The sequence below is a fragment of the Cynocephalus volans genome, chromosome 17 (assembly GCF_027409185.1).
Source record: "Cynocephalus volans isolate mCynVol1 chromosome 17, mCynVol1.pri, whole genome shotgun sequence".
NCBI classification, from domain to species: Eukaryota; Metazoa; Chordata; class Mammalia; order Dermoptera; family Cynocephalidae; genus Cynocephalus; species Cynocephalus volans.
This window is the reverse complement of record NC_084476.1, coordinates 1,247,040-1,271,931: the sequence shown is the minus strand read 5'-3', so window position 1 is coordinate 1,271,931 and position 24,892 is coordinate 1,247,040. Positions and strand designations below refer to the sequence as shown.

Below are 24,892 nucleotides of genomic sequence, written 5' to 3'. Positions count from 1 at the left end.
TTGTCCCCCCCGGGGGGCTTCTGCTGTTGGGTCTGCAGATTCCTCAGTTGCCATTGGAAATGGTGATGTCACCAGCAGGGGCGGAGCTTCAGCCGGTTTTTGAGCTAGGGAGGTGAAGTGCAACCCAGGGATCGAGGGGGACAAATAATTTGGGTCATAAGGACCCAGGGGACAAGGAAGACTCTGGAAAGGGACAGGACGGAGGGGGCCCGGGAGCACGTTAGAAGAGGGACTGAAGAGGGCAGAAGAGGGGAAGCAGGGGACGTGAACGCCTAGCCCCGACGCACGGGCTGCGCGGCCTGCCTCCTGGGGACTGGCCGTGGCCCAGCTAGTTGGGGTCCAGGCGCCCAGGCTGTCCTGGAAGATCCAGCTCCACGCATGCGGCAGCCGCTGTCACCCTTTCTGTTCTTAACTCTCGGGGGAGGCCCAGTCACATGGCCAAGCAAGCGGGGTCTCTCCCATGTTCTTGAGCCTTGGGGGTTGGGGGAGAACCGGTCTCCCTGCCCCGGAGGTGTGGCTTTGGGCCTCTCCACCCCTCTGGGTGTCCAAGGTCGCACCGGCTGCGGGCGAGGGCTCGTGCACGCGCGCGCGCGCACACAAGCAGTCGGGACACACGTGCGGCCGCGTTGGCAGAGGCCCCAGGGTGCGGGCTGCGCGCGGTGACACGGCTGCCTGTGCCGTCAGACGCAGCTCCCCGCCGGTCCCGGCCGCGCGCGTGGTCCCGGCAGCCCTGCGCGCGCACGCGGGCGCGCCCGGCTCACGCGCGCTCTGACGGCTGCTCAGGCGACCGCGGGCGCGGGGGACGCCGCCTCGGCTCGGCGCTGGGGAGCGGGGGCGGCGGGAGGGGCAGCAGACGTCGGCCCCGCTCGCGGCTCCGCAGCCGCCGCACTCGCCGCCGCGCCCGGACCCGCGTCAGCACCGCGGACAGCGCCGGCCGGCGCACGCTCCGGGGACCGCGGGTCCCGGCCACGACGCAGCGCCCCCCGCCCGCCGGGGCCCCCGCGCGCGCGCCGCCCGGAGCCAGGCCTGCCGCGGCCCGGGCCCATGAGCACCATGCACCTGCTGACGCTCGCCCTGCTCGTCTCCTGCTCCTTCGCCCGCGCCGCCTGCGACCCCAAGATCGTCAACATCGGCGCGGTGCTGAGCACGCGCAAGCACGAGCAGATGTTCCGCGAGGCCGTGAGCCAGGCCAACAAGCGGCACGGCTCCTGGAAGATCCAGCTCAACGCCACGTCTGTCACCCACAAGCCCAACGCCATCCAGATGGCCCTGTCGGTGTGCGAGGACCTCATCTCCAGCCAGGTGCCCGCCCCCCCGCCCCCCCCCGCTGTCCCAGTTTGAGTCCATCATTGTCTGTCCCCCCCAAGAGACCACTCCCAAGCCACCGGCTCCTTCAGGGGAGGCTCGGTCGCACTAGGAACCAAACACGAGTGTCCTAGCCCCCAGACTGGTCACCTGCACCTGGCACACCTTGGTTGGTCCTCAGAAGGGCTCTGGTGCTCCAGGCCCCGACCAGTGTGTGCAGCGCGGACATTGGCCCGCGTCTGGCGTTAGCTTCCTCATCTTGTGTCCGTGTGAGGGTGGGCGCTCCGTGCACAGGGGCAGAAATGCGCGTCCCAGCCACATGCCCGCACTGCAGGGCTTTAGATAGGGTGGGGCCTGGGGCCACCTTTGTTTCTGCTTCTCGACTCTCCTTTCCTTCCTCCTTTCCCTTCCCCCCACCCACGGGTCTGCCTGGAAATGGCCCAGGTGTGGAAGCAGGGTGCTCGGTGGGGGTGGGAGTGGAGACTGCGCATGTGAGAGGCGTCAGGGCACAGCATGGGGGCTACAGCAGCCAGCGCTGTGCTGTGGGGGAGGACGCTACCCCGGAGATTTCGCCTGTCGAGCTGTCCGGCCCTGGGCCGAACTGCCTGCTGAATTCCAATGAAGCTGAGAATCCCTGCAATGCAGCCCTTTATGTAAGAGCAGGACAGACGCTGGGCCCAGTGCTGCTCCCACACGCTCACCTGAGGACACGCCACACCCACGGACACACAAGTGCACATGCAGTCACGTAAATACATTACACTAGCACACACTGGTGCACCTCGACATTACGCAATCAATTGCACATGCTCACTCACACCCACATGCACACCCACCGACGCACACGCCCACGTGCCACGCGCTGCTTGGCATGCTCACGTGCACATACAAAACGTGTGCTTACACACTGGTTCAATCACGCATATGCACATGCACAAACACAGACACGTTGCGGCATACAATACATGCAGTTCCATTTCTCCACAAGCGGTTTTTTTCTTTTTTCCTTCTTTTTTTTTTTTTTGCTTACACCAAGTTTTTGAAGTACCCTTGTACGTGTCCTGGCACATGCTCGTGAACACCTTCATGGTCACCTGCCTGCTCTGTCTCTGGGGTGCTGCCCTCCACCCACCCCTGGCACAGAGGGAGGTACAGCAGGTGGTCTTAGGGTGGCGCCAGCACGATGCAGGACCAGTCGTCCTCCCCAGCCCACCCTGGGGTGCATCCCTCACAAGGAAAGGCCTTCACCCTTCCCTTGAGACTATGTCACCACATACCTCAGGGCAGCCCCTCCAGGGGACCTTGGTCAGCAGGGTGAGAGGAGTGAAGGAAGAACCAGGCAGAGGATGGCTGTGGGCTCTCACTTCCCTTCCTGGGCGTGTGTGCCTGGGGCTGCGTGTGCACAGATGCCACCCAGGCCCCCCCACCCCCTGCCGGCAGGTTCAGCTCCCGCTGCTTCCATATCTCAGGCTCTGGCCCAGCCCACCCCCCACTCGAGCTGACCCTGTCTCCTGTGTCCACAGGTCTACGCCATCCTAGTTAGCCATCCACCTACCCCCAACGACCACTTCACTCCTACCCCCGTCTCCTACACAGCCGGCTTCTACCGCATTCCCGTCCTGGGGCTGACCACCCGCATGTCCATCTACTCAGACAAGGTAAGCCTGACCACCAGGCCAGAACCCAGTGGGCTTCTGTTCCTGTACTCAGCGCCGGGCCACAGGTAGCTGACAGGACAGGGCAGGGTACCCAGACCATGGGTTCTGCCCCCAAGGAGCAGCAGGGCCATACGCACTCACACATGCACATGCACGCTCATGCACGCAGGCACACAAACACACACACCTACACATCTCTCATGCACTCACATGTTCACCTCTCACGCTCTCACTCACACACTCACACGCTCAGGTCTCACATGCACTACCGCGCACCCATGCACGTGCCACTACACAACACTGACCTGTTCACCCCACACATGTGTGCACACTTGCACTCACAGCCAGATGGCCCGCTGGCAGGTGACAGCAATGACATCCCCTCAGGAGAAGGGCAGGGCCCCGTGGGCTGGGAGAAAGGGTGCAGGGGAGGTTCCTAGACAGGGGACTTTGATGGGGGAGTCTGGAGAGCTGGGGAAGGGGCTCCAGGAGGAGGAGGAGCCTGAATGGAAGAGGTGTCCACAAGGCAGCAGTGAAGGCTGGGGTTCCCAGCCCTCCCCCCTGCGGGGCCCGGGAGGAAAGTGGTCCACGTTCTTCAGGATGAACAGATGGAGCAGCTCACGGCACGGGGTGGGGGCGCGGTGCTGGCCTGGGGGCTCCGAGCCTCAAGGGCTGAGAGCACTCGGCTCAGCACCATCCAGAGACCTTGTGGCCCACAGCCAGGGGGGGATGTCTCTGTTCAATCCTGGAACCACAGCTGGAAGAGGGGAGAGGTCACCAACTCAGCTTTGCAGGAAACTCCAACCCAGAGAGGCACAGGGACTTGCTGTAGGCCACACAGCCTTCAGACTGCCCACAATTCTAGGAATACCCACTAGAGGGAGATGCCAGCTGGCCACTGAGAGGCTGGAAGGGCTACCACAGCCTCCTGCACACCTCCCTGCGGGCAGACCCTGAGGGGCTACTTGGCAGGGTACTCTGGCGCAGGACCTCAGCGGAGGAGCCACAGCCCGGGCTGGGCAGCTGGGCAGCCAGGTTCCCCATATTCTCCAAATCCCTCCTGCCTGGAGGCCACAGTCCTAGGTAAAGCTCCCTTGAGGCGCTGAGACTCCCGGCCAGGCCCAGGCATGTGTGGGAGGATGGGCGTGGGGAAGACGAGGCCAGGCTCCTCGGGAGGGCCCTGCAGGCAGGAGATGAGACAGGCCGGCAGCCACCCCTGCTCAGGCTCTGAAAGCCCAAGCGTCTCCTCCCAGCTGACTTTGCCCTTAGCCAAGAGAAAGGGGGTCCTGTTCCTGTGCCCTCAGGCCACTGCATCCTTCACCTCCTTGAGCACCAGTTTCTTTGTATGTAAAGGGAGGAAAATGACCCTTTCACAGAAGGCAGCCGGTGGGGCAGGCAAGGGACCGGGAGGAGGGGCCCCCACGGCACTGAGGCAGCCCAGCGCGCCCCCCAGCCCGATGAGGACAAAGCTCGAGCCACGCCTCACGGCCACACCCCGGCTCCCTGCGGTCCCTGCTCTCAGCCAGCCCTGGGCCCAACACCCAGCCCAGCATGACCCAAGTCAGAGCCAGTCCAAGACCCCAACTACTACCCACCCCGCAGCCATGTCACCAGGTGGATGATGGAGAGGCAGGGGACATTGTGTCCTCCAAGGGACCACCCCTAGGCCACCAAGAGGGAACAGATAAAAAATAACGTGGAGGCCTAGAGGACCACAAGATCAGTGTCCACAGGAGCACCAAAGGGACCAGTGCTCCCCTGGGCAGACACAGGGAACCTCAGCCGGGGATGCCGGAGCCTGCTCCACCCCTGGCCATGCCAGGACGTGCCAGTAGACACAGAACACAAGGCAGGCCCAGTGAGCAGTGACGGCGGGACTCGGGGGAAGAGAGGAAATGTCCAGCCCCGAGAAGGAAAACTTTCTAATAAACACACTTTATGCACTGGGGAAGGACCCTGGGCAGCCCCCATGGGTATTCCAGATGCTGAGTGTCACTGAGAACTTTCTGGACACAAGTTCTCCAACAGGGGGTGGGGTGCAGGGAGGGCGCTCCCCAGAAACACAGAGAACCAGCTTCCCGGTCGGGGTGCTGCTGGGCGAACGCCGAGCCTCCTGCCATCTCAGATTAGACCACGTGGGGAGGGCAAAAGGCCAGCGCTGTGAGGGCAGGTGGGCGGCAGTGGGGTCCCCGGGGTCCGGCAGGTGTCCCCAGCAGTGTGAGGGCAGGTGGACGGCAGTGGGGTCCCCGGGGTCCGGCAGGTGTCCCCAGCAGTGTGAGGGCAGGTGGACGGCAGTGGGGTCCCCGGGGTCCGGCAGGTGTCCCCAGCAGTGTGAGGGCAGGTGGGCGGCAGTGGGGTCCCCGGGGTCCGGCAGGTGTCCCCAGCACTGTGAAGGCAGGTGGACGGCAGTGGGGTCCCTGGGGTCCGGCAGGTGTCCCCAGCACTGTGAGGGCAGGTGGACGGCAGTGGGGTCCCCAGGTCCTGGCAGGTGTCTCCAGCAGTGTGAGGGCAGGTGGGCGGCAGTGGGGTCCCCAGGTCCGGGCAGGTGTCCCCAGCAGTGTGAGGGCAGGTGGGCGGCAGTGGGGTCCCCAGGGTCGGGCAGGTGTCCCCAGCACTGTGAGGGCAGGTGGGCGGCAGTGGGGTCCCCGGGGTCGGGCAGGTGTCCCCAGCACTGTAAAGGCAGGTGGACGGCAGTGGGGTCCCCGGGGTCGGGCAGGTGTCCCCAGCACTGTAAAGGCAGGTGGACGGCAGTGGGGTCCCCGGGGTCCGGCAGGTGTCCCCAGCACTGTGAGGGCAGGTGGATGGCAGTGGGGTCTCCAGGTCCCGGCAGGTGTCCCCACAGTGCGAGGGCGGGGGCGGCAGCGTGGTGTCCCCGCTGGCTCGTGCCGCCTGCGCCTCAGCCTGCCTGTGCCCACAGAGCATCCATCTGAGCTTCCTGCGCACCGTGCCGCCCTACTCCCACCAGTCGAGCGTCTGGTTCGAGATGATGCGCGTCTACAGCTGGAACCACGTCATCCTGCTGGTGAGCGACGACCACGAAGGCCGGGCGGCGCAGAAGCGCCTGGAGACGCTGCTGGAGGAGCGAGAGTCCAAGGTGAGGCGCGCGCCGGGGGCGCCGCGCAGAGCAGCAGGAGCGGGCCGGGCCGCCCGCCGTGTCTGTGGCTCCGTGTGACACCCTCTCTCTCCATCCTGCATGCTCAGCACCACCGCGTCTGGCGAGCGCCCGCCCCAGCCTGTCCTCGGCTCATTTCACTCGCTTTTGCCATTAGTCGAAATCTCCTCCGTGTCAGTCCCTGCGGGGCCAGGGCCGGACCACCTGGAGCTCCGCAAACACCCCCGCCCCGCCCCCACCCCGCCCCCCGCCCGCGGCGCCCGCCGAGGCCCCGCCCACCCTTGCCCGTCCCAGTCCCCAGCGCCTCTGAGGGCGCCCCTCCTCAGGGGGATGGCGACGCCCACCATGCCCGCTCCCTGCTGGGACCTTCCACGCCCTGCACCGGCCTCACCTCCCCCAAGGCCCCCTCCCAGCAGCCCCCCACCTGGGCCGCCCCTTCGGCTCCCACTCGTGCCCCACGGGGCTGGGCTGCGGCCTCCCCATCAGGACACACTGACCACTCCCAGGCCAGCCCGGCCTCCACTCCGAGGGGCTGCAGAGAGATCAGAGCTGGGATCTCTGGGGGTCCAAGCGACCCCCTCCCCCTTCTTCGCCCACCCCCACTGCCAGCCAGAGGAGGAGCTGGCGCCCCGCAGAGGAGGAGGGGACCACCCTCACCCAGTGTCAGAGCCCCGAGGGCATAGCTCCCGGGCCCATGGCTCCCCGGGTCAGGCAGAGACGGAGGGAAGCCCAGGCTGGGTAGGGGCCCCGGAGGCCAGACCAAGGGTGGTGGCGGGAGCGTGTCCGGTCTGTGAAGTCAGCGCTGGCTTCATCAAACCTAGTGCTGATCCTGGGCCTCCCAAGGCGCCATAGGCCCCCGGAGGGAGTAGAGGGCACTGGTGTTGGGGGAGAGGAGGGTGAAGCCAGGGGGCAGGCCCAGAGGGTCCTGGGGGTCCTGTCATGGGGAATCTGCTGAGTCTGGGAGGGAGGGAGGGCTGGCTACCAGTGCGGATGGGCCCCAGGCCTCCCCAGACAAAGCCCCCACCCCCAGCAGCTGACAGACACCTCACCCCCCGGCGTGCCACCCACAGCAACACAGACTGCCACCACACACTCACACACCTGCACACCCAGCCACACCCACAGCTCATCAGTCACACCCCTGCACGCCCGACCTCCTGCTCACACACGCCCAGGCACACACACGCCATCACTCCCGAGACGCTTCCGTCATCCTCCACACCTCCTGCCTCCACAGACCCCCACACGGCCTGGTGTGTGCCCACCCTCACTGGCACCCACCAGCTCACACACATAGGCGTGTGCTCAGACCCCCCATCGTCACAGGCTTGTGTGGACAAACGCTCCCACACTCACACCCGTGGGCTCCCACAACCCCCGCAGGCACACACTGGCACACACATCCTCTGAGGTGCACACGTGGGTGTGGACACACCAGTGAGCAAGAAGTAAGCACCTTGGCCTCTGGGGAGACAGAAGGGAAGACAATGGGGGGAGGAGGGAGGGACACAAGGGATAGGGCCCAGGGGTCTACTCACCCCCCACTCAGGACTGACATGGGTGGGAATGGGTACTGCTGGGGCTACATGGCAGGTGCATGGCAGGGGTGGGGGCGGCAGGTGGGACCCTGAAGGGTGGATGTGGACAGGGCTTCCCTTTCTCCTGAGAGAGAGTGACCATTCCCCAGAGCACAACTCCGTGGCAGGGAGTCTCCGTGGCCCCTGCCCCTGTGCCCCTTCGCCCCTAGCTCCACCCCGGCCCCCAGCCCCTCCCCGGGCCTCGGTGTTTGCGAGCTCCAGGTATGTGCCCGTCTGCAGACGTGCCGAGGAGGTGGTGTGATTGCTTTAGCGCCGTCATTTTCAACCGTTTATAATCTTCTTCTGTGTCTGCATATTTTCTCTGTGCACATTATTCATCAGAGTAAAAAAAGGAACTATGAAAACCTCGACCAACTGTCCTATGACAACAAGCGCGGACCCAAGGTATATATGCATGGACGTGCACGCCACCCACCGACTAGGGAGCCCCGGCCTCCGGCGCCTCGGCCACTAGGGCTGCTGTCTGGCCCAGCCACGCCGAGCCGCAGGCCCAAGCAGTTAGGAGAGCCAGGTCATGAGGCAGGCAGCAGGCAGGAGAGGGCAGGCGTGGCCAGTGTGGGTGCCTGCGGCCCACCCGCTGTGACCCCAGCCTGCGCCCTCGAGGCAGGCACTGCCGCAGGAGGAGCTGCTCTCCGGGAAGTGCATGCGAATCTCCAGGACCCCAGGGTTTCCTCGTGGAACCCAGGAGGGAGCCCGCCCACCTGGCTGCCCACCAGCCCGGGTCCAGGCAGCTCCTGCAGGGGCCTGTGGAAACAGGCCTGAGAGGATCTCCCATGGTTTTGGAAGTTGGCCCCACCTCTGTTCCCGGTTGCATTCCGAAACTCTTTTCTGTTTCCTGTCTGCTGCACGCCTCTTTCTGAGTCTCGGGCCACTTCAGCTTGCATGCTCAGTGCAAAAATGAGGACAGGCGTGAGAAGCAAAGAGAGAACAGAGAAAGCAGAGAGTGCGTGCAGGAACTGGAGCAAGCTGAAGAAAGGACAAGAGAGACCAGGCCAGGCCAGGAGCAATGAGGCAGGTGGACAGTGCAGGTGGCAGGCACAGGCCATGGCAGCCTTAGCGAAGCTGCCTCGGGGTTCCTAGCTGCTGCGGCCCAACTCTCGCCCCTGAGGCGCTATGTCCCTTGTCCCAGCCACTTGCTGACACTCTTGCTCACACCACAGGCTGAGAAGGTGCTGCAGTTCGACCCAGGAACCAAGAATGTGACGGCCCTGCTGATGGAGGCGCGAGAACTGGAGGCCCGGGTCATCATCCTCTCTGCTAGGTAAAGCTAGGGGCCTGGGCCAGGCCCCTCCCCAGGGCTGGGCTTGGGCCACGAACCCACCATCTGGGCCAGGGCTGGGGCATTTCGGCAAAGTGAGCTTCAGCTTCCAAAACGCCTTCAGCAAGGGAGACCCCCCACACACACACCCCCACATGCCCAGTGACCTGGCTAGTGTGACAGCCTCCTTCTACCCTCTCCGCCTGGACCCTTCGCCCTTCCACAGTCACTGGCTGCCTCTTGCCCTGAGGAAGACTTTGGGGGTGGGAGATGGATAAGACCCTGCCCTTGGAAGCCCCAGGACTCAAGGAGGCACGCCTATGCAAATACTGCCCAGGACTGGGATCAGGGATGGGGGCATGGGAAGTGACAAGCAGGTGTGCAGATGAGCCCAAGTGGCAAGGCAGGGAGAAGGCCGGACCTATTGACTGTAGGATCAGAGCAGCTGGAACAGGTGGCTCAAGAGGGGAAACCACTTAGGGACCCATGAAATTCAGATGGCCCCTGGGCAGGGCCTGTCCCCCACACCGAAACCTCAGGGATGAGCCCACAGTAAAAATCTCCCTATTTGCAAATGGCGAAATTCTCCTGAGAAGGTAGAGTCTAGGCCCCTCCGAATAGGAAGAGGAAGGGAGCCCCGCCCCACGGGAGGCCCTGGGTGGACCCTAACCTGACCTGTTAGGAGCTCTGCGGGGCTCCCACAGAGTGGAGAAAAACAGCCAAGTCGCCGCAATCCAAACCTGCTGCCCTGCAGGTGGGAAAGACAGGCGTCCCTTTGCACATTCAGTCATCACACCCTCGGGCATGAGCCAGATGCACTCCTTCCCCGGGGCAGAGCGCAGGGTGGGTCAACCAGGGCTCTTCTGGCTGGAAGGCAGGAATCTCCCCAACCCTACCTACTGCCCCACTCCAATACCTGCGAGCCTCTCCTGCTCCTCCAGTAGCCTCGACAAGAAGGCGACAATCACCCCCACCGCAGCCCAACCCCCATTTTACAGTGGCGGACCTGTCCATGCCACTCATCCAACTGTGGGCTACTCGGGGAGGGAGGCCAGGCTTCCTCAGAAAGGATTAAAGATGTGCACTAGCAAGGATGGGGCTGCACAAACCCCGCCCACAGCAAGCTCCACCTACAGCAAGCTGGGGAGGGGGAGCCTCACCCAGGGAAAGCCCCGCCCGAGGAAGGACCCGCCCAGAGCAAGCCCCGCCCAGGAAAAGCTCCACTCAGGAAAGCCCCTCCCAGAGCAAGCCCCGCCCAGGAAAAGCTCCACTCAGGAAAGCCCCTTCCAGAGCAAGCCCCGCCCAGGAAAAGCTCCACTCAGGAAAGCCCCTCCCAGAGCAAGCCCCGCCCAGGAAAAGCCCTGCTCAGGAAAGCTCCTCCCAGAGCAAGCCCCGCCCACCAGACCCTCTTCTATTTTCTGATTCGTTTACACTTCCCTAACTCATAGGGCTTGAGGGCGATTGGGTGGATGTGGTGGGATAAGAGGATGGATAGGCGGGTGGACCAATGGACAGACAGCTGGCTAGTGCGCAGAAGACTCTTTCATCCAGGGTTGGCCAACTCAAGGAACCCATTACCCCAAACATACTTTTTAACTGTTGGGTACTTCTGCAATGGACAAGCAGGACACAGGCCAGAAAATCACATGTAAAACCAATCCAAGGAATCCCACAACGCCCAAGTCCCAGAAGAGGGTGGGTACTTTCTCCACTGTTTTCTCTCTGGCCATTGAGTGCACATGCCACACACTGCAGCCATGGGGAATCCCCGAGACAAGACCAAGAGGGGCCTACCTTGTGTTGCCAGCCCCCAGGATCAAGGACAGGTTTTCCAGACATGGCTCCAAGAAAAAGGCCAGCCCAGAGAGGGGGACACAGTAATAACAGACAGATGCACACACATGCACATGAGCCATGTGCATGCCACACACCCACACACATGAGCACACATCACATAACGCCACATGTGCACACACTTGCTCACACTGTACACACACCACACATGTACAAATGTGCACACACACACAGGCACAGGCACACATACCACACATGCATACACAAACACCATGCATACACATATACAGTCACCCACAGACATATGCCCACCTACATATGCGTACATACACACCACATGCAAACATATATCACACCAATACACATATGGACACAGGTACGGATGTGTGTGTGGACACACTACGTACACACTACAGGATACATATGTACCAAACCCCAAACATATACATGCACTGCACACAAACACACAGCACATAATATCAACCATACATCCAGCAGCACCTCTGTTGATGAATCCATGCAAGGCCCCTGCACCATCAGGGCTGGAAGGGACCCGTCCCCTCAACTCTGGGCTTTTTGGAGCAGAGAGGCCAAAGTCCCACAGCAGAGGGCAGGTCGGCCCACTCCACACACCCAGTTTCTGACAGCACAGGGAGGCAAGACCCCAGGGCGGCAGCAGACAAGGGCCTTGACCCTGGCACCTCAAGCTGTCACATTTCGGCTCCTCCTTCACGAAGGTTGTTGAGAATATTTTGCAGAGAGACCCCATTAAGCCAATCTTAATTTCTGAATAATTTTCTATAGAGTACAAAGAATTCACCTCCAAAACTTTTTATTGTTATGTTTCTGAAATTGTCTTTATTGGCATTGGCTATTTCCATAAAATGACCTGATGAGGTTTGATGGATTGACCAGGTTTTTGTCTACAACTGTTTTACTAATCATAATCATTCCATCAAGTCACATGTCATCAACCTGAATTGTAGAAAGAAGACGGGTTTCTCTGTCTGGTTTTGATGGGCACAATTGCCAGCTGGTATTCTGTGTCTGGACATGCGTGGTCTTGGGTTTTGCTGGGCGATCTTTACCATATTCAATGTGTTGTGACAGTTCACATTCAGTGTGTGATCTAGGGCTAGGAGTCCTTGTCATGACCAGGGAGGCCCCAGCCCCAGGGACCAGGTCCCCTGCTTCACTGTCCACAGGGGCTCACCTGTGAGAGCACCCCAAGAACTCAGGACCACAAGTGCCTGCAAAGTGCTCTGTTGATACCAATGAAGGCAGGGATGGAGCTGCTGGCACCAACTCGAGAAGGGAGGAGCAACCCCTTGTGTCTCTGGCTGCTTCTGCTGCGATGCTCAAGGCAGCTCCTAGGCCACTGTGTCCCACCAGCATCTCATCAACCTGGAGAGTCCCCCAACCCCTCATTTCACACTTTTCAACATGGAGGACCAGAGGGGTGTGGCTTGTCCATAGGTCACAGGACAAGCTCTGGGGTGGACTGTCCAGGCACAGAGCTGACTGCCACTTACAGCTGTGTGTCCCGTGTGCCTCAGTTTCCCCTCCTGACACAGGGATAGTACTTATGCCTGCCCCATAGGGATGTCGTGAGAATTACATAAGGTAATCCATGCAAGGACTCAAAACAGTGCCTGGTACCTGGTGAGCAAGTGATCGATAAATAACGATCCATCACCATCCTGGGTCACTTGAGGAGGGGGATGCTGAGAGAGAGAAAAGGGCGCGCCTGGGAGCACAGTCAGAAGGGCCCAGCGGGAAGTCAGTCCTGTAAGCCGGATGTCAAACCCGATGCCTGCCCCGCAAAGTCAGGGGCCAGCAGCAGAGGCCTGCGAGGCTCCTGGGTCTGGGCCCCGGCGCCTCTGTGGGGTCTCCTGGGCGTGAAGCAGGCTGGGGGTACAGTCTGGGTGCGGTCCCCTCCGCCAGGTCGCTGGGCCCAGGCAGTGCCAGGAGAGGCCTCCGCGGGGTGTCCAGGCCCCGCTCCAGGAGGGGCTGGGGGCGGGGAGCGGCCGCGGTGGGGGCGGCTGGAGTCCTGGCCCGTCACCCCCGTCTGCCCCACAGCGAGGACGATGCGGCCACTGTGTACCGCGCAGCCGCGATGCTGAACATGACGGGCTCGGGGTACGTGTGGCTGGTGGGGGAGCGCGAGATCTCGGGGAACGCCCTGCGCTACGCCCCGGACGGTGAGTGCTGGGCCTCGGCGGGTCCCGGGCGGGGGGCGGCCGCGGGCTCTAAGCCGGACTCTCGCTGCAGGCATCATCGGGCTGCAGCTCATCAACGGCAAGAACGAGTCCGCCCACATCAGCGACGCCGTGGGCGTGGTGGCCCAGGCCGTGCACGAGCTCCTGGAGAAGGAGAACATCACAGACCCGCCGCGGGGCTGCGTGGGCAACACCAACATCTGGAAGACGGGGCCGCTCTTCAAGAGGTGGGCGGGGCCGCTCCTCGAGAGGCGGGCGGGGCACGCTGGGGTGGGAGGGGCCGCTCTTCAAGAGGTGGGCGGGGCCGCTCCTCGGGGAGGTGGGCGGGGCCGCGCTGGGTGGGAGGGGCCGCTCTTCAAGAGGTGGGCGGGGCCGCGTTGGGGTGGGAGGGGCCGCTCTTCAAGAGGTGGGCGGGCCGCGCTCGGGTGGTGGGCGGTGCCGCTTTCCTAAAGATGGACTCTTTAAGAGGTGGGCGGCCCTGTTGCTCAGGGGTGGCCCAGCGACGTCTGCTGCCAACATCTTATGGACACAGTCACCTACCCCACTGCCCTTCTGTCCCCCCACCTCCCCAGCACCATCATCTCTATCTCCACTGTGACAATCGTCTCCCTTTTCCCAGCACTGACACCAATACCTCGACTGTCACTGAAGTCCTCACTGCTTCCACTGCTCCCGTCCCCACCTTTCCACACTGCAGCCCACCCTGCGACTGTACGCCACTCCCCACAGTGGCTGGCAGCCTTTGGGACTTGCTGCAGGGACCGGGAGCTTCCAGGGACCCAGGAGGTCAGACAAGGAGCCCAGGGACAGCACTTGAGCCTGTAGAGAGCCCTGGCTGGCCAAGGCTCAGACCCTCAAGTGAAAGGCTGCCGGCGGGCAGGAGTTAGCTCACAGCACCCCTGGACATCATGCCACCAGGGGTGGGGCAGGTTCAGCCCATCTCCAGGGTCCCCCAACCACCATGTAGCATGTGCAGAACCACCGTTCATGGTGCCCACGACAGGTGCACACACATAACTGCAGATGTAGGCAGCACATATGCACACACATACAGACACTTGCACAGACCCATGTGCGCACACAGACTCAGAGAGGCGCGTGACATGCACGTGTGCCACAAGTACATGTATAGGGGTGCACCCAACATAGGGATCACACGTGCACACAGGTTCACTGACATGGCTCGATGGATACAATACACACAAGCGTGTGCACATACAGCCTGATAGGATGCCTGATGGTTAGAGGCAGGCGCCAGGCTCAACCTGCCTACCCCACTCACTGTCAAATAGGACAGGCATCCTCCTGGGCTTCTGCCTCCTTCTTTGTAAAAATAGGATGGCTGCTGTTAGGATCAAACCTCCTAACCCATGGAAAGCCCTCAGAACAGAGTCTGGCACCCAGGAGTCACTCAATGTCACTAGCTGTCCTATCCATCTGGTGTGGGCAGACACGCACACCATCCATCAGATTCAGAATAAGGGTCTGACATCTGCTCGTCTTTCTGTTCCTGGGATTGGGGCAGGAGGGGCTCGGGCTGCTCAGGAGGCCGGGGGTAAGGAGCATGCCTGATAACTCTAAACCATGCTGCCCTCCCCCAGGGTGCTGATGTCTTCCAAGTACGCAGACGGGGTGACCGGTCGCGTGGAGTTCAACGAGGATGGAGACCGGAAGTTTGCCAACTACAGCATCATGAACCTACAGAACCGCAAGCTGGTGCAAGTCGGCATCTACAACGGTACCCATGTAGGTGGGGGTCATGAGGGGGTGGGGGCTGGGGCCTTAGGGTCCTGGGGCCAAGACCCCTGCGTGGCCACCCTCCATCTCATACTCCCACCCCCAGGTCATCCCTAATGACAGGAAGATCATCTGGCCAGGTGGAGAAACAGAGAAGCCTCGAGGGTACCAGATGTCCACCAGATTAAAGGTAGGGAACTCTACCAGCCTGCCCCGGCATCTCCACCCCAGACACCCCATACACCCAATCAGGCCTGGAGGAAGGGACAATGAGGATAATGAAAGCAACAAAGGATGCGGGGACAGGGCCCGCCTGCACCTACCTGGCTGTGGTTCCACATACCTGGCACGGCAGAGGAAGCAGAGAGAGCAGGTGGAAGGAGGAGAGGAAGCTGCCACCGTCCCGTCCCCCCACCCCTCAGGCTCTCTAGTGCCCCTGCTGACCCAACACAAGTTAGGTGTGAAGAAGTCGTTTGAGACAGGACTTCCCTGGGGAAGATCTGATGCACAGGCAGAGGGACAGACGAGTGGTCATTCCGCGCCCCAGTGCAGACCTCAGCCTCAGCACTCGCTGTCCTAAATCCTGATCCCGCGTGCCAGGTGGACCAGCACCCCTCCCTCAGCATCCCTGGCCTCTTGCTGTGACTGGTTCGAACTGTCCTCTTCCACCCTGGCCTACCTACAGCATTCCCCGTGGTGGGACATTCCCTTCTTGACTCTCTCTCTGGACCACTGGGAGCCCCCTCCTGCCTGGCTTCCTCCCTCATAGAATCTCTTCCTTGACCTGACTCATTTCCTCCCAGGTGCTCCCCTGAGAGTTCCTCCCTGAGCTGAGCCACACCATACCCACTCCAGCCTTGGCCAATGTGGTAAAGGCAAGGACCTTAAGTGTAGTGTGCCCAACCAACCTTCTCCTGGTGTCCCCAGGTCCTCTAAGGTCTCTTAACCCTGTCTGCTGTCTGAGCCCATCCCTGCAGCCTGGGGCCAGTCCACATGGCCTCCTACCCAGACCCCTTTACCAGTGCCCACCCTTCGCTGCAGACAGGGTGACCTTTTCCCATGCCAATGTGGCATCTACCTGCAGCTCAGCCACCTCGGGTTGGAAGCACTGAAAGTAACTGTCAACATGCCAATGGTCAAAGGCTCCCTCTGGGCTGTGGGATGCAGATGGCTGTTTACAGCTTTCTTTCTTTCTTTCTTTTTTTAAAAGAAGATGACCAGTAAGGGGATATTAACCCTTGATTTGGTGCTGTCAGCACCACGCTCACCCAAGTGAGCTAATCGGCCATCCCTATACGAGATCCGAACCTGTGGCCTTAGTGTTATCAGCACCACACTCTCCCGAGTGTGCCACGGGCCGGCCCTTACAGCTTTGTTTCTGTCCCTACTAAATTTTTAAGTAGGAGGGTCTCCCACAAGTTCATGGAAATATTTGTATTATGTTTTAATTCCATTTTTCTGTGAGTTTTTGAAGTGCCCTTGTGCTAACATATATCACACAAAGTACAAGCACAATGAACTTGTAGAATGCAAACGAAGGTCTTTGAGGGCCCTGTCCCCGGGATGCAGGCCAAAATGCTGCCTTCAAGGTGGAGGCTGGCCCTGACCACCTCTCTAGGCTTGCTCTCCCCAAGACCCTCCACACCTTCCTGCCACAGACGTCCAGCCCTTCTCTGGACCCCAGTGCCAGTGCCCTGCTCTCCACCACCTCAGGAGGCACCTCCACAGCCGTGCACCATCTCAGCCCCCTCTGTCAGTATTTGTTCCCCCACCCCCAGACGGTGGGCCCTGGAGGGACAGGAAGGGGAGCGAGCCCGAGCACACGCCTGGGTTGCAGAGGCAGGCCACGGCAGAGAGGAGAGCGCCAAGGAAAAGAGGAAGGAACGAAAGACAAACGATCGAAGACCATGCAGGCCAGAGCCTGCGGGGCTGCTGGGGAGGCTGAGGGCCAGCAGGGCGAGGGCATGTGACAGAGAGGCGCAGTCAGGCGGCCCTGTGGGTCCTGGGTCCTGTGCAGGTGCTGGGTGGACTTCAGTGGGCACGCCCCTGTCCTCATGGCACAGCGGGGTTCGGGGGCAGGCTCCGGGCTGGGATGGGGAGTTTCTTGTCCCTAAGGAGTCAGAGAAGGTGCCCAGCACACCCTGGATGTCCGCAGGCACCTCTGATGGAGTGACTGATGTGTAAGCCAAGACCCAAGGAAAGGTGGCCAAGAGAAGGGATAGCGCTTCCGGAGGTGTTCCCCACGTGTCAAGGGCGGCACGGGAGGGTCCGGGGAGTCTGCGGCCCCTCCTGAGGGCGGCAGGCAGATGATGTTGACGGTGGCCGAGGAGGAAGCAGACTGACCGCCTGAAGTCCTGTAGGGGGGCTTCAGAAAAGGGCAGTGGCGGGTGGATGGGGGGCCAGGTCAGGGATTTGAAGGGCGCCAGGGGAAGCCAGGCCCTGTGAAGAGTCCAGCGCCCCGAGGTAGCCAAAGGCCGTAGTCCAGGCTGGGTGTCCCCTTCCCCCATAGATCGTGACAATCCACCAGGAGCCCTTCGTGTACGTCAAGCCCACGCTGAGCGACGGGACGTGCAAGGAAGAGTTCACGGTCAATGGCGACCCCGTCAAGAAGGTGATCTGCACTGGGCCCAACGACACGTCGCCGGGGAGCCGTGAGTGACGCATGGGGGCGCGGGGGCAGGACGGAAGCAGGGGCAGCGAGCCTGGAGCCCATCGTTTACCGTGTTCACGCCCCCGGCCCCCAGCGCGCCACACAGTACCTCAGTGCTGCTACGGTTTCTGCATCGACTTGCTTATCAAGCTGGCGCGGACCATGAACTTCACCTATGAGGTGCACCTGGTGGCCGACGGCAAGTTCGGCACGCAGGAGCGGGTACGCAGTGGACGTCTGGGGTGGGGCCTGGGTGGGCGGGGCCTGCAGGCTGGGGCGGGGCGGGGCCTGAGCGGAAGGGGCCTTCGGGCTGGGCAGTGCTGGGTGGAGGGGCCTGCAAGCTGGGGCGGGGCCTAGGTGGGAGGGGCCTTTGAGCTGGGCAGTGCTGGGTGGGAGGGGCCTGCAGGCTGGGTGGGGCGTGGCCTGAGCTGGAGGGGCCTGCAGGCTGGGTGGGAGGAGCCTGCAGGCTGGGTGGGGCGTGGCCTGAGCTGGAGGGGCCTGCAGGCTGGGTGGGGCGGGTCTGGGTGGGAGGGGTCTGCAGGCTGGGTGGGGCGTGGCCTGAGCTGGAGGGGCCTGCAGGCTGGGTGGGGCGGGTCTGGGTGGGAGGGGTCTGCAGGCTGGGTGGGGCGGGTCTGGGTGGGAGGGGCCTGTGGGCTGGGTGGGAGGAGCCTGCAGGCTGGGTGGGGCGTGGCCTGAGCAGGAGGGGCCTGCAGGCTGGGTGGGAGGAGCCTGCAGGCTGGGTGGGGCGTGGCCTGAGCTGGAGGGGCCTGCAGGCTGGGTGGGGCGGGTCTGGGTGGGAGGGGTCTGCAGGCTGGGTGGGGCGGGTCTGGGTGGGAGGGGCCTGCAGGCTGGGTGGGGCGGGTCTGGGTGGGAGGGGCCTGTGGGCTGGGTGGGAGGAACCTGCAGGCTGGGTGGGGCGTGGCCTGAGCAGGAGGGGCCTGCAGGCTGGGTGGAGCGGGTCTGGGTGGGAGGAGCCTGCAGGCTGGGTGGGGCGGGTCTGGGTGGGAGGGGCCTGCAGGCTGGGTGGGGCGGGTCTGGGTGGGAGGGGCCTGAGGGCGGGTCTTGGTGGGAGGGGTCTGCACGCTGGGTGGAGCGGGTCTGGGTGGGAGGGGCCTGCAGGCTGGGTGGGGCGGGTCTGGGTGGGAGGGGCCTGCAGGCTGGGTGGGGCGGGTCTGGGTGGGAGGGGTCTGCAGGCTGGGTGGGGCGGGTCTGGGTGGGAGGGGCCTGAGGGCGGGTCTTGGTGGGAGGGGTCTGCACGCTGGGTGGAGCGGGTCTGGGTGGGAGGGGCCTGCAGGCTGGGTGGGGCGGGTCTGGGTGGGAGGGGTCTGCAGGCTGGGTGGGGCGGGTCTGGGTGGGAGGGGTCTGCAGGCTGGGTGGGGCGGGTCTGGGTGGGAGGGGCCTGCAGGCTGGGTGGGGCGGGTCTGGGTGGGAGGGGCCTGTGGGCTGGGTGGGAGGAACCTGCAGGCTGGGTGGGGCGTGGCCTGAGCAGGAGGGGCCTGCAGGCTGGGTGGAGCGGGTCTGGGTGGGAGGGGCCTGCAGGCTGGGTGGGGCGGGTCTGGGTGGGAGGGGCCTGCGGGCTGGGTGGGGCGGGTCTGGGTGGGAGGGGCCTGCGGGCTGGGTGGGGCGTGGCCTGAGCAGGAGGGGCCTGCAGGCTGGGTGGGGCGGGTCTGGGTGGGAGGGGCCTGAGGGCTGGGTGGGGCGGAGTCTGGCGGAGCTCGTGGGCGCGGCCTGCCGGCTGGTGCGGGGCCTAGAGCGCGCGCCCCGCGAGGCGCTAGCGCTGCTGTAGCCGGAGCTCGCCTCCGCCGGCTCTGTCGCCCCGCAGGTGAACAACAGCAACAAGAAGGAGTGGAACGGGATGATGGGCGAGCTGCTCAGCGGGCAGGCGGACATGATCGTGGCGCCGCTGACCATCAACAACGAGCGCGCGCAGTACATCGAGTTCTCCAAGCCCTTCAAGTACCAGGGCCTGACCATCCTGGTCAAGAAGGTGGGCAGGGGCCGGGCGGGGCTGCGGCGGGGCCCTGGAGGCCCGGGCGGTGACGACCGCCCGTCCGCCCGCAGGAGATCCCGCGGAGCACTCTGGACTCGTTCATGCAGCCCTTCCAGAGCACGCTGTGGCTGCTGGTGGGGCTGTCGGTGCACGTGGTGGCCGTGATGCTGTACCTGCTGGACCGCTTCAGGTGAGCGCGACCGAGGGGCCGGACACCTGCGGGGCGGGCGGCGCCGGGCGCGGGGCCGGGCAGGGCCGCCCTCCCGCCGTCTCTCCCGCCCGCCCTCTGCGCCCTGCAGCCCCTTCGGCCGGTTCAAGGTGAACAGCGAGGAGGAGGAGGAGGACGCGCTGACCCTGTCCTCGGCCATGTGGTTCTCCTGGGGCGTCCTGCTCAACTCGGGCATCGGGGAAGGTGAGGCCACGCCCGGGCCACGCCCCGCTCCCGCTGCCCTCCCCCGCTGACCGCGCCTCTGCCCGCAGGCGCCCCCCGAAGCTTCTCGGCCCGCATCCTGGGCATGGTGTGGGCCGGCTTCGCCATGATCATCGTGGCCTCCTACACCGCCAACCTGGCGGCCTTCCTGGTGCTAGACCGGCCCGAGGAGCGCATCACGGGCATCAACGACCCGCGGGTGAGGCCCGCCGGGCCGGGGCGGGGGTCGGCCTCGGTCGGGGCGGGCAGCAGCCTCGAGCCCCGCTCTCTGGCCCTGCAGCTGCGGAACCCGTCGGACAAGTTCATCTACGCGACGGTGAAGCAGAGCTCGGTGGACATCTACTTCCGGCGGCAGGTGGAGCTCAGCACCATGTACCGGCACATGGAGAAGCACAACTACGAGAGCGCGGCCGAGGCCATCCAGGCCGTGCGGGACAAGTGAGGGGCGGGGAGAGGGCGCCCGCACGGCGCGGCGGGAGTGAGCGGGGCGGTGTGCGGGGTCCGGGAGGGGCAGTAAGCATGGGCGGCGAGGACACCACCGTGCACGGCTCCGCGACCCCTGCCTCTGCCCGCAGCAAGCTGCACGCCTTCATCTGGGACTCCGCGGTGCTGGAGTTTGAGGCCTCGCAGAAGTGCGACCTGGTGACCACGGGCGAGCTGTTCTTCCGCTCGGGCTTCGGCATCGGCATGCGCAAGGACAGCCCCTGGAAGCAGAACGTGTCCCTGTCCATCCTCAAGTGAGTCTGCCCCTGCAGCCCCACCTCCCTTCGCCATCCCTCTCCAAGAGGCTCCGCACCAGAAGTGGAGCCTCTCCAGTGCCTGGCTGCACCAAGTCAGCTGCAGATGCCGCCCCACCCCGGGCAAGGCACTGCCCTCTCCGAGCCCCACCCCACCGCAGGTCCTGCTCTGGCTCACACTTCTGCACCCCCAGGTCCCATGAGAATGGCTTCATGGAAGACCTGGACAAGACGTGGGTTCGGTATCAGGAGTGTGACTCACGCAGCAACGCTCCTGCGACCCTCACCTTCGAGAACATGGCAGGTGGGGCCCCCCCCAGTCCCCTCTACAGCTTGCTGACACAGGGGTGGGCTCACCTCCCTGACCAGCAGCTGAGGCTCTGGGTCCTGGACACAGGGGTCTTCATGCTGGTGGCTGGGGGCATCGTGGCTGGGATCTTCTTGATTTTCATCGAGATCGCCTACAAGCGGCACAAGGATGCTCGCAGGAAGCAGATGCAGCTGGCCTTTGCAGCGGTGAATGTGTGGAGGAAGAACCTGCAGGTAGGGCAGGCCACCCTCCGAGGCCTGGTACCCAGGGCCTGGCCTGGCCATGGCCCTCCTCCAACCCCGCAAGCCATGGCACTGGCTTTGGCTCCCGTGGGCAGGACTGGAGCTAGGAGCCTTGGCCAGGGTCAGTGGTGAGTGCTCCTGGGACACAGGGGCAGCATTCATGGGGGGCTGCCTGCAGGTGGCCACCCACTGCAGAGCCGGGCCAAGGGAGGCCACGCACACTGCTCCAAGCCTCTGCCTGGCCCCTCTGTCTCCAGAGTCGCCCACCGGCACCCATTCCATAGGAAAGCAAACAGGCAGGGTACAGCAGGGGCCAACCTGTGTGTAGCACGTGAGTCCAAGATGCACTTTGCCCTCCGTCGCCCCAGGCCCCCTCAACACCCTTTGGGGACCCCCCTCTCCTGCTGTGTCCTTGTTCTCTGTGACTCCAATCCAAATTGGGCCGGCTCAGCCCTGCCTGGTCCCGAGGCTGTGTCCATGGGAATTTCCCACCAGCAGAGGTGAAGCTGCATGTGGGGCAGCCACAGCCCACCTGGGCCGGGTGGGTAGTGGGGTCTGGGCTGGTCCGAGTTCTGGTTCACTCCATCTCTTCTCTTTCTCTGGGTGCCTTCCTGGAGCCTGTGTCCTGAGATGAAGCTGGCATTGCAGCAAAGACTGTGGAGGGGTGGGGGTTGCTGGAGCCCCCACACCTCTCATCCGCCCACTCTTGCTCTTGGCCCTGCAGGTCCCCCGGGGACCTGGCCGCTGCTCTCACTGGCGGACACAGGCCATCCTGGCCATAAGATCTAAAGCTGGGGTCCTGGGAGCCGCCTCTGTCTATCGCTCCAATTCCATCTCGACACCTGCCTTCGGCCCCTTCCTGAATCTTGATGTGTGTCCCTTTGGGAGTCAGCAGCCTCCACACAGTTTGGCTGGCGTGGCCCAAGGGGCAGTTCCTCCAGTCCTCGGAGGGCTCCTCCTCCTCGGGACACTTGTAAGCCAGGGCCACCCAGAAGCCAGGGAGCCAGGTGGAACTCCCAGGAAGAGAGCCAGTTGGGACCCTCCCCAAGCCCAGCCCAAGCACCAGCAAGGTCAGGCCCAAGACCCTGGGCAGGAGAAGAGGCCACCCTCGAAGGTCCAGCTGTCAGTCTGTCCGTCCAGCACAGGGAGGCAGGCAGGAGCGAGGGCCCGAGTGGCCGGCCAGGCCGGGCAGCGGCCCCCCGAGGAGCAGGCGAGGGCAGGTGTGGCCGCCACCCTTAGCCATCTAATCACTTATACATATTCATTTTAGGATAGAAAGAGTGGTAGAGCAGAGCCCGACCCTAAAAAGAAAGCCACATTTAGGGCTATCACCTCCACCCTGGCTTCCAGCTTCAAGAGACGTAGGTCCTCCAAAGACACGGTAAGGGGGAGAGCACCCCAGTCCCACGTCTCCGACTCCTCCCTCGCTCCCCACCCGTGTCTGTCTCCCCTCCCCCTAATCATCCCACCCCCTCCTCTGACTCTCATGCCCTGTTCTGCCCCCCACCTCCACAGAGCCAGCCCCCTTCTGCCCGCCACACTGGTGCTGTGCTCTCTCTCTGACTCTCTAGACCTTTCTCCCCAACCCTCCCCAGGTCCTCAGCTTTCCCCGTGTGTCTGCGTTAGTCTGCCTCCCCCTGCCCCCCATGCCATGACCTACACGCCATCCTGAAGCCGTGTCATGTCGTTGGTCAGTCAGTCAGCCTCACCACCTCTCTGGGCCACACCTGGGCCCTGGGAGCCCACAGCGGCCCTGTCTTGGGCCCCTCGCCTGTTGGGAGGCCACACCACCGCTCTGTTACATCGTTTTTCTCGCCTCTCCCAGAGGGGCCCGCCGCCTCACCCCCTCCCCACGACAGCCCTGGAGGGGTGGCTGTGATGTCCCATCCCGTCCGTCTGTCTGGCCGCCGGCCCTGCCCCCAGACACCTGTCTCACCTGTCTCAGCAGAGCCATGCCTGTTGCATCCTCCATGTGGTCTCTGTGTGGGCCGGGGGCTGGGGGCCGGGCCTGGGTCCATATGGGTGGACGGCTGGGGCCTGGAGTTGAAACTGGCCCTTGGCCACAGGGGACTGTCAGGCAGGGAATGGGGTGGGATTAGAGGGGGTGGCTCCCACCCCAGGCTGAGCAGGGGCCCTGCAGGGTGTGGGGCGGCAGCTTCCAAAGAGTCTGAGAACAGGTAGGGGTAGCCCCACAAGCCCTGGCTTGCAGATCCCGGGGCGACACTGGGGTTCCCAGACAGAGGCCCAGAAGGGGAGGCGTCTGGGAAGGAGACCAGCGCCTCAACTCCTGACCCCCAGCCACCCCCTCGGGGCCGCTGTCAGGGCCAGGCTTTCTGCCCTTTTGAGCCCAGAATTTCCCTGCCTCCTGCCTTGGGCAGCTTGTCACTGCACAAGATATGCATACTCAGACCAAAGGCCCTCCAAATGGATCCAGCCTTGCTAGAGGCACCCTGGTCCCAGGCAACATTGTGGGCAAGGGGCCACCCAGAGAGCCAGCCCACAAGAACCCCAACCCATGGGCAGCATCACCCTGAGGGGGCTTATGCCGCAGGGAGGAAATGGGATTTGCAGATGCTTCCCAGTACACAGGAAAAGGGGCAGACCTCCAGGACACAAATGAGCAATCCAAGTCCCAGGATGAAGCCACCAGGGTGCCCCAGGGGACCCCTGAGGTCTGGATGCTCAGCTTCCCCGAGATAAGGGCTCAGCACAGGGAGGACGGCTGGAGAGTGTGGGGCTGTGGAGCTGGGCGCAGCTGCAGGCTCAAGGAGCAGATGAGGTGCAGTCCCCGGGGCCACCCAGGCCCCAGAGAGTGGGTGGAGCCTGCGCTGCAAGATCTGAGCCTAGGGCCCGCTAGGGGCGCAGGGCGGTGAGAAGGAGGTGAGCTTGGGCCCGAGAGGACTGTGGCATGAGGCAGTCTGGGGAAGGAGACAGTCTCCCGGCAGACAGGAGAAACAGCGTTTTGGGGGCAGGTGGCTAAAAGCGAGAAGCACAAAAGTCGTGCAAGTGATGGGCCACTTTCAGAGGGTGGCACTGAGTTCCAGGGCCCTGCCTGGAACTGATCCAGGTACAGCTCAGAGACCCTTACAGTGCCCTTCTGGGGATACGTTGTCAGCAAAATCCTTCCCCGAGCCACCCTGGGCACCATCCTCCGGGGCCAGCCCCGGCACCATGCAGCATCTGGGGCTGGCCCCGCCCTGCAGGGTTAACTTCAGGGCACTGCCAGCTGGGGGGCTGGGGGGTTGCGGGCAGCCCAGCTCCCACCCTGTCTCTGGGGCTGGAGGGAGGCCTGGGTGGGGGGCTCCTTCGGGCAGGGTGGGCTTGGTCCAGCTGCTGAGATCCTCTGCCCCTGTCCCGTGGCCGGTGTGGGCCAGGGCGGCACTGGGCGCTCAGGGCTGGGGTCCCTGGCGGCCAGCGGGGCCAGCGGGTATTGATTGTTGGTTCTTATTTATAGAGCACCGGGGGTGGACGCGGCGCTTTGCAAAACCAAAAAGACACGGTGCTGCCGCGACGCGCTATTGAGAGGGAGGAGGGCCAGCTGCAGCTGTGTTCCCGTCATAGGGAGAGCTGAGACGCCCCTCCCCCGCAGACAGACAGACAGACGGACGGGACAGCGGCCCGGCCCACGCAGAGCCCCGGAGCACGACGGGGTCGGGGAGGAGCGGCCCCAGCCTGCCCAGGCCGCGCCCGCCCGCCGGTGGCCGGTCCACCCCATCCCGGCCCCGCACGTGCCCCCCGCCTCGGGGCTAACGGGCGCCTTGTCTGTGTATTTCTATTTTGCAGCAGTACCATCCCACTGATATCACGGGCCCGCTCAACCTCTCAGATCCCTCGGTCAGCACCGTGGTGTGA

The 24,892-nt window shown here is 63.6% G+C and overlaps 1 protein-coding gene across 5 annotated transcripts; it reads left to right on the top strand.

Annotated features, from left to right (window-relative positions):
- The first annotated feature begins 1,044 nt into the window (after positions 1-1,044).
- On the top strand, positions 1,045-24,892 carry GRIN1 (glutamate ionotropic receptor NMDA type subunit 1). Of its 5 annotated transcripts, XM_063081729.1 has the most exons (21): positions 1,045-1,302; positions 2,829-2,963; positions 5,881-6,057; positions 7,995-8,057; positions 8,834-8,934; positions 12,805-12,926; positions 12,997-13,171; positions 14,546-14,690; positions 14,788-14,871; positions 17,191-17,332; positions 17,426-17,553; positions 19,154-19,318; positions 19,393-19,511; positions 19,621-19,733; positions 19,802-19,950; positions 20,032-20,189; positions 20,327-20,488; positions 20,683-20,792; positions 20,886-21,031; positions 22,311-22,421; positions 24,824-24,892. In XM_063081729.1, the coding sequence occupies exons 1-21, from the start codon at positions 1,045-1,047 to the stop codon at positions 24,890-24,892; spliced, it is 2,832 nt and encodes a 943-aa protein (XP_062937799.1). The 5 variants fall into 5 exon arrangements, with proteins under 5 accessions (XP_062937799.1, XP_062937801.1, XP_062937798.1 ...); XM_063081731.1 differs by lacking the exon at positions 22,311-22,421; XM_063081728.1 differs by lacking the exons at positions 7,995-8,057; positions 24,824-24,892 and adding an exon at positions 24,495-24,611.

Bases quoted from the DNA above. Each gene is read 5' to 3' on its own strand.
- GRIN1 (XM_063081729.1), top strand. From the start codon at position 1,045: ATGAGCACCATGCACCTGCTGACGCTCGCCCTGCTCGTCTCCTGCTCC. The intron at 1,303-2,828 runs GTGCCCGCCCCC...CTGTGTCCACAG, and splicing joins AGGACCTCATCTCCAGCCAG to GTCTACGCCATCCTAGTTAG. The intron at 17,333-17,425 runs GTGAGTGACGCA...CCCGGCCCCCAG, and splicing joins CGACACGTCGCCGGGGAGCC to CGCGCCACACAGTACCTCAG.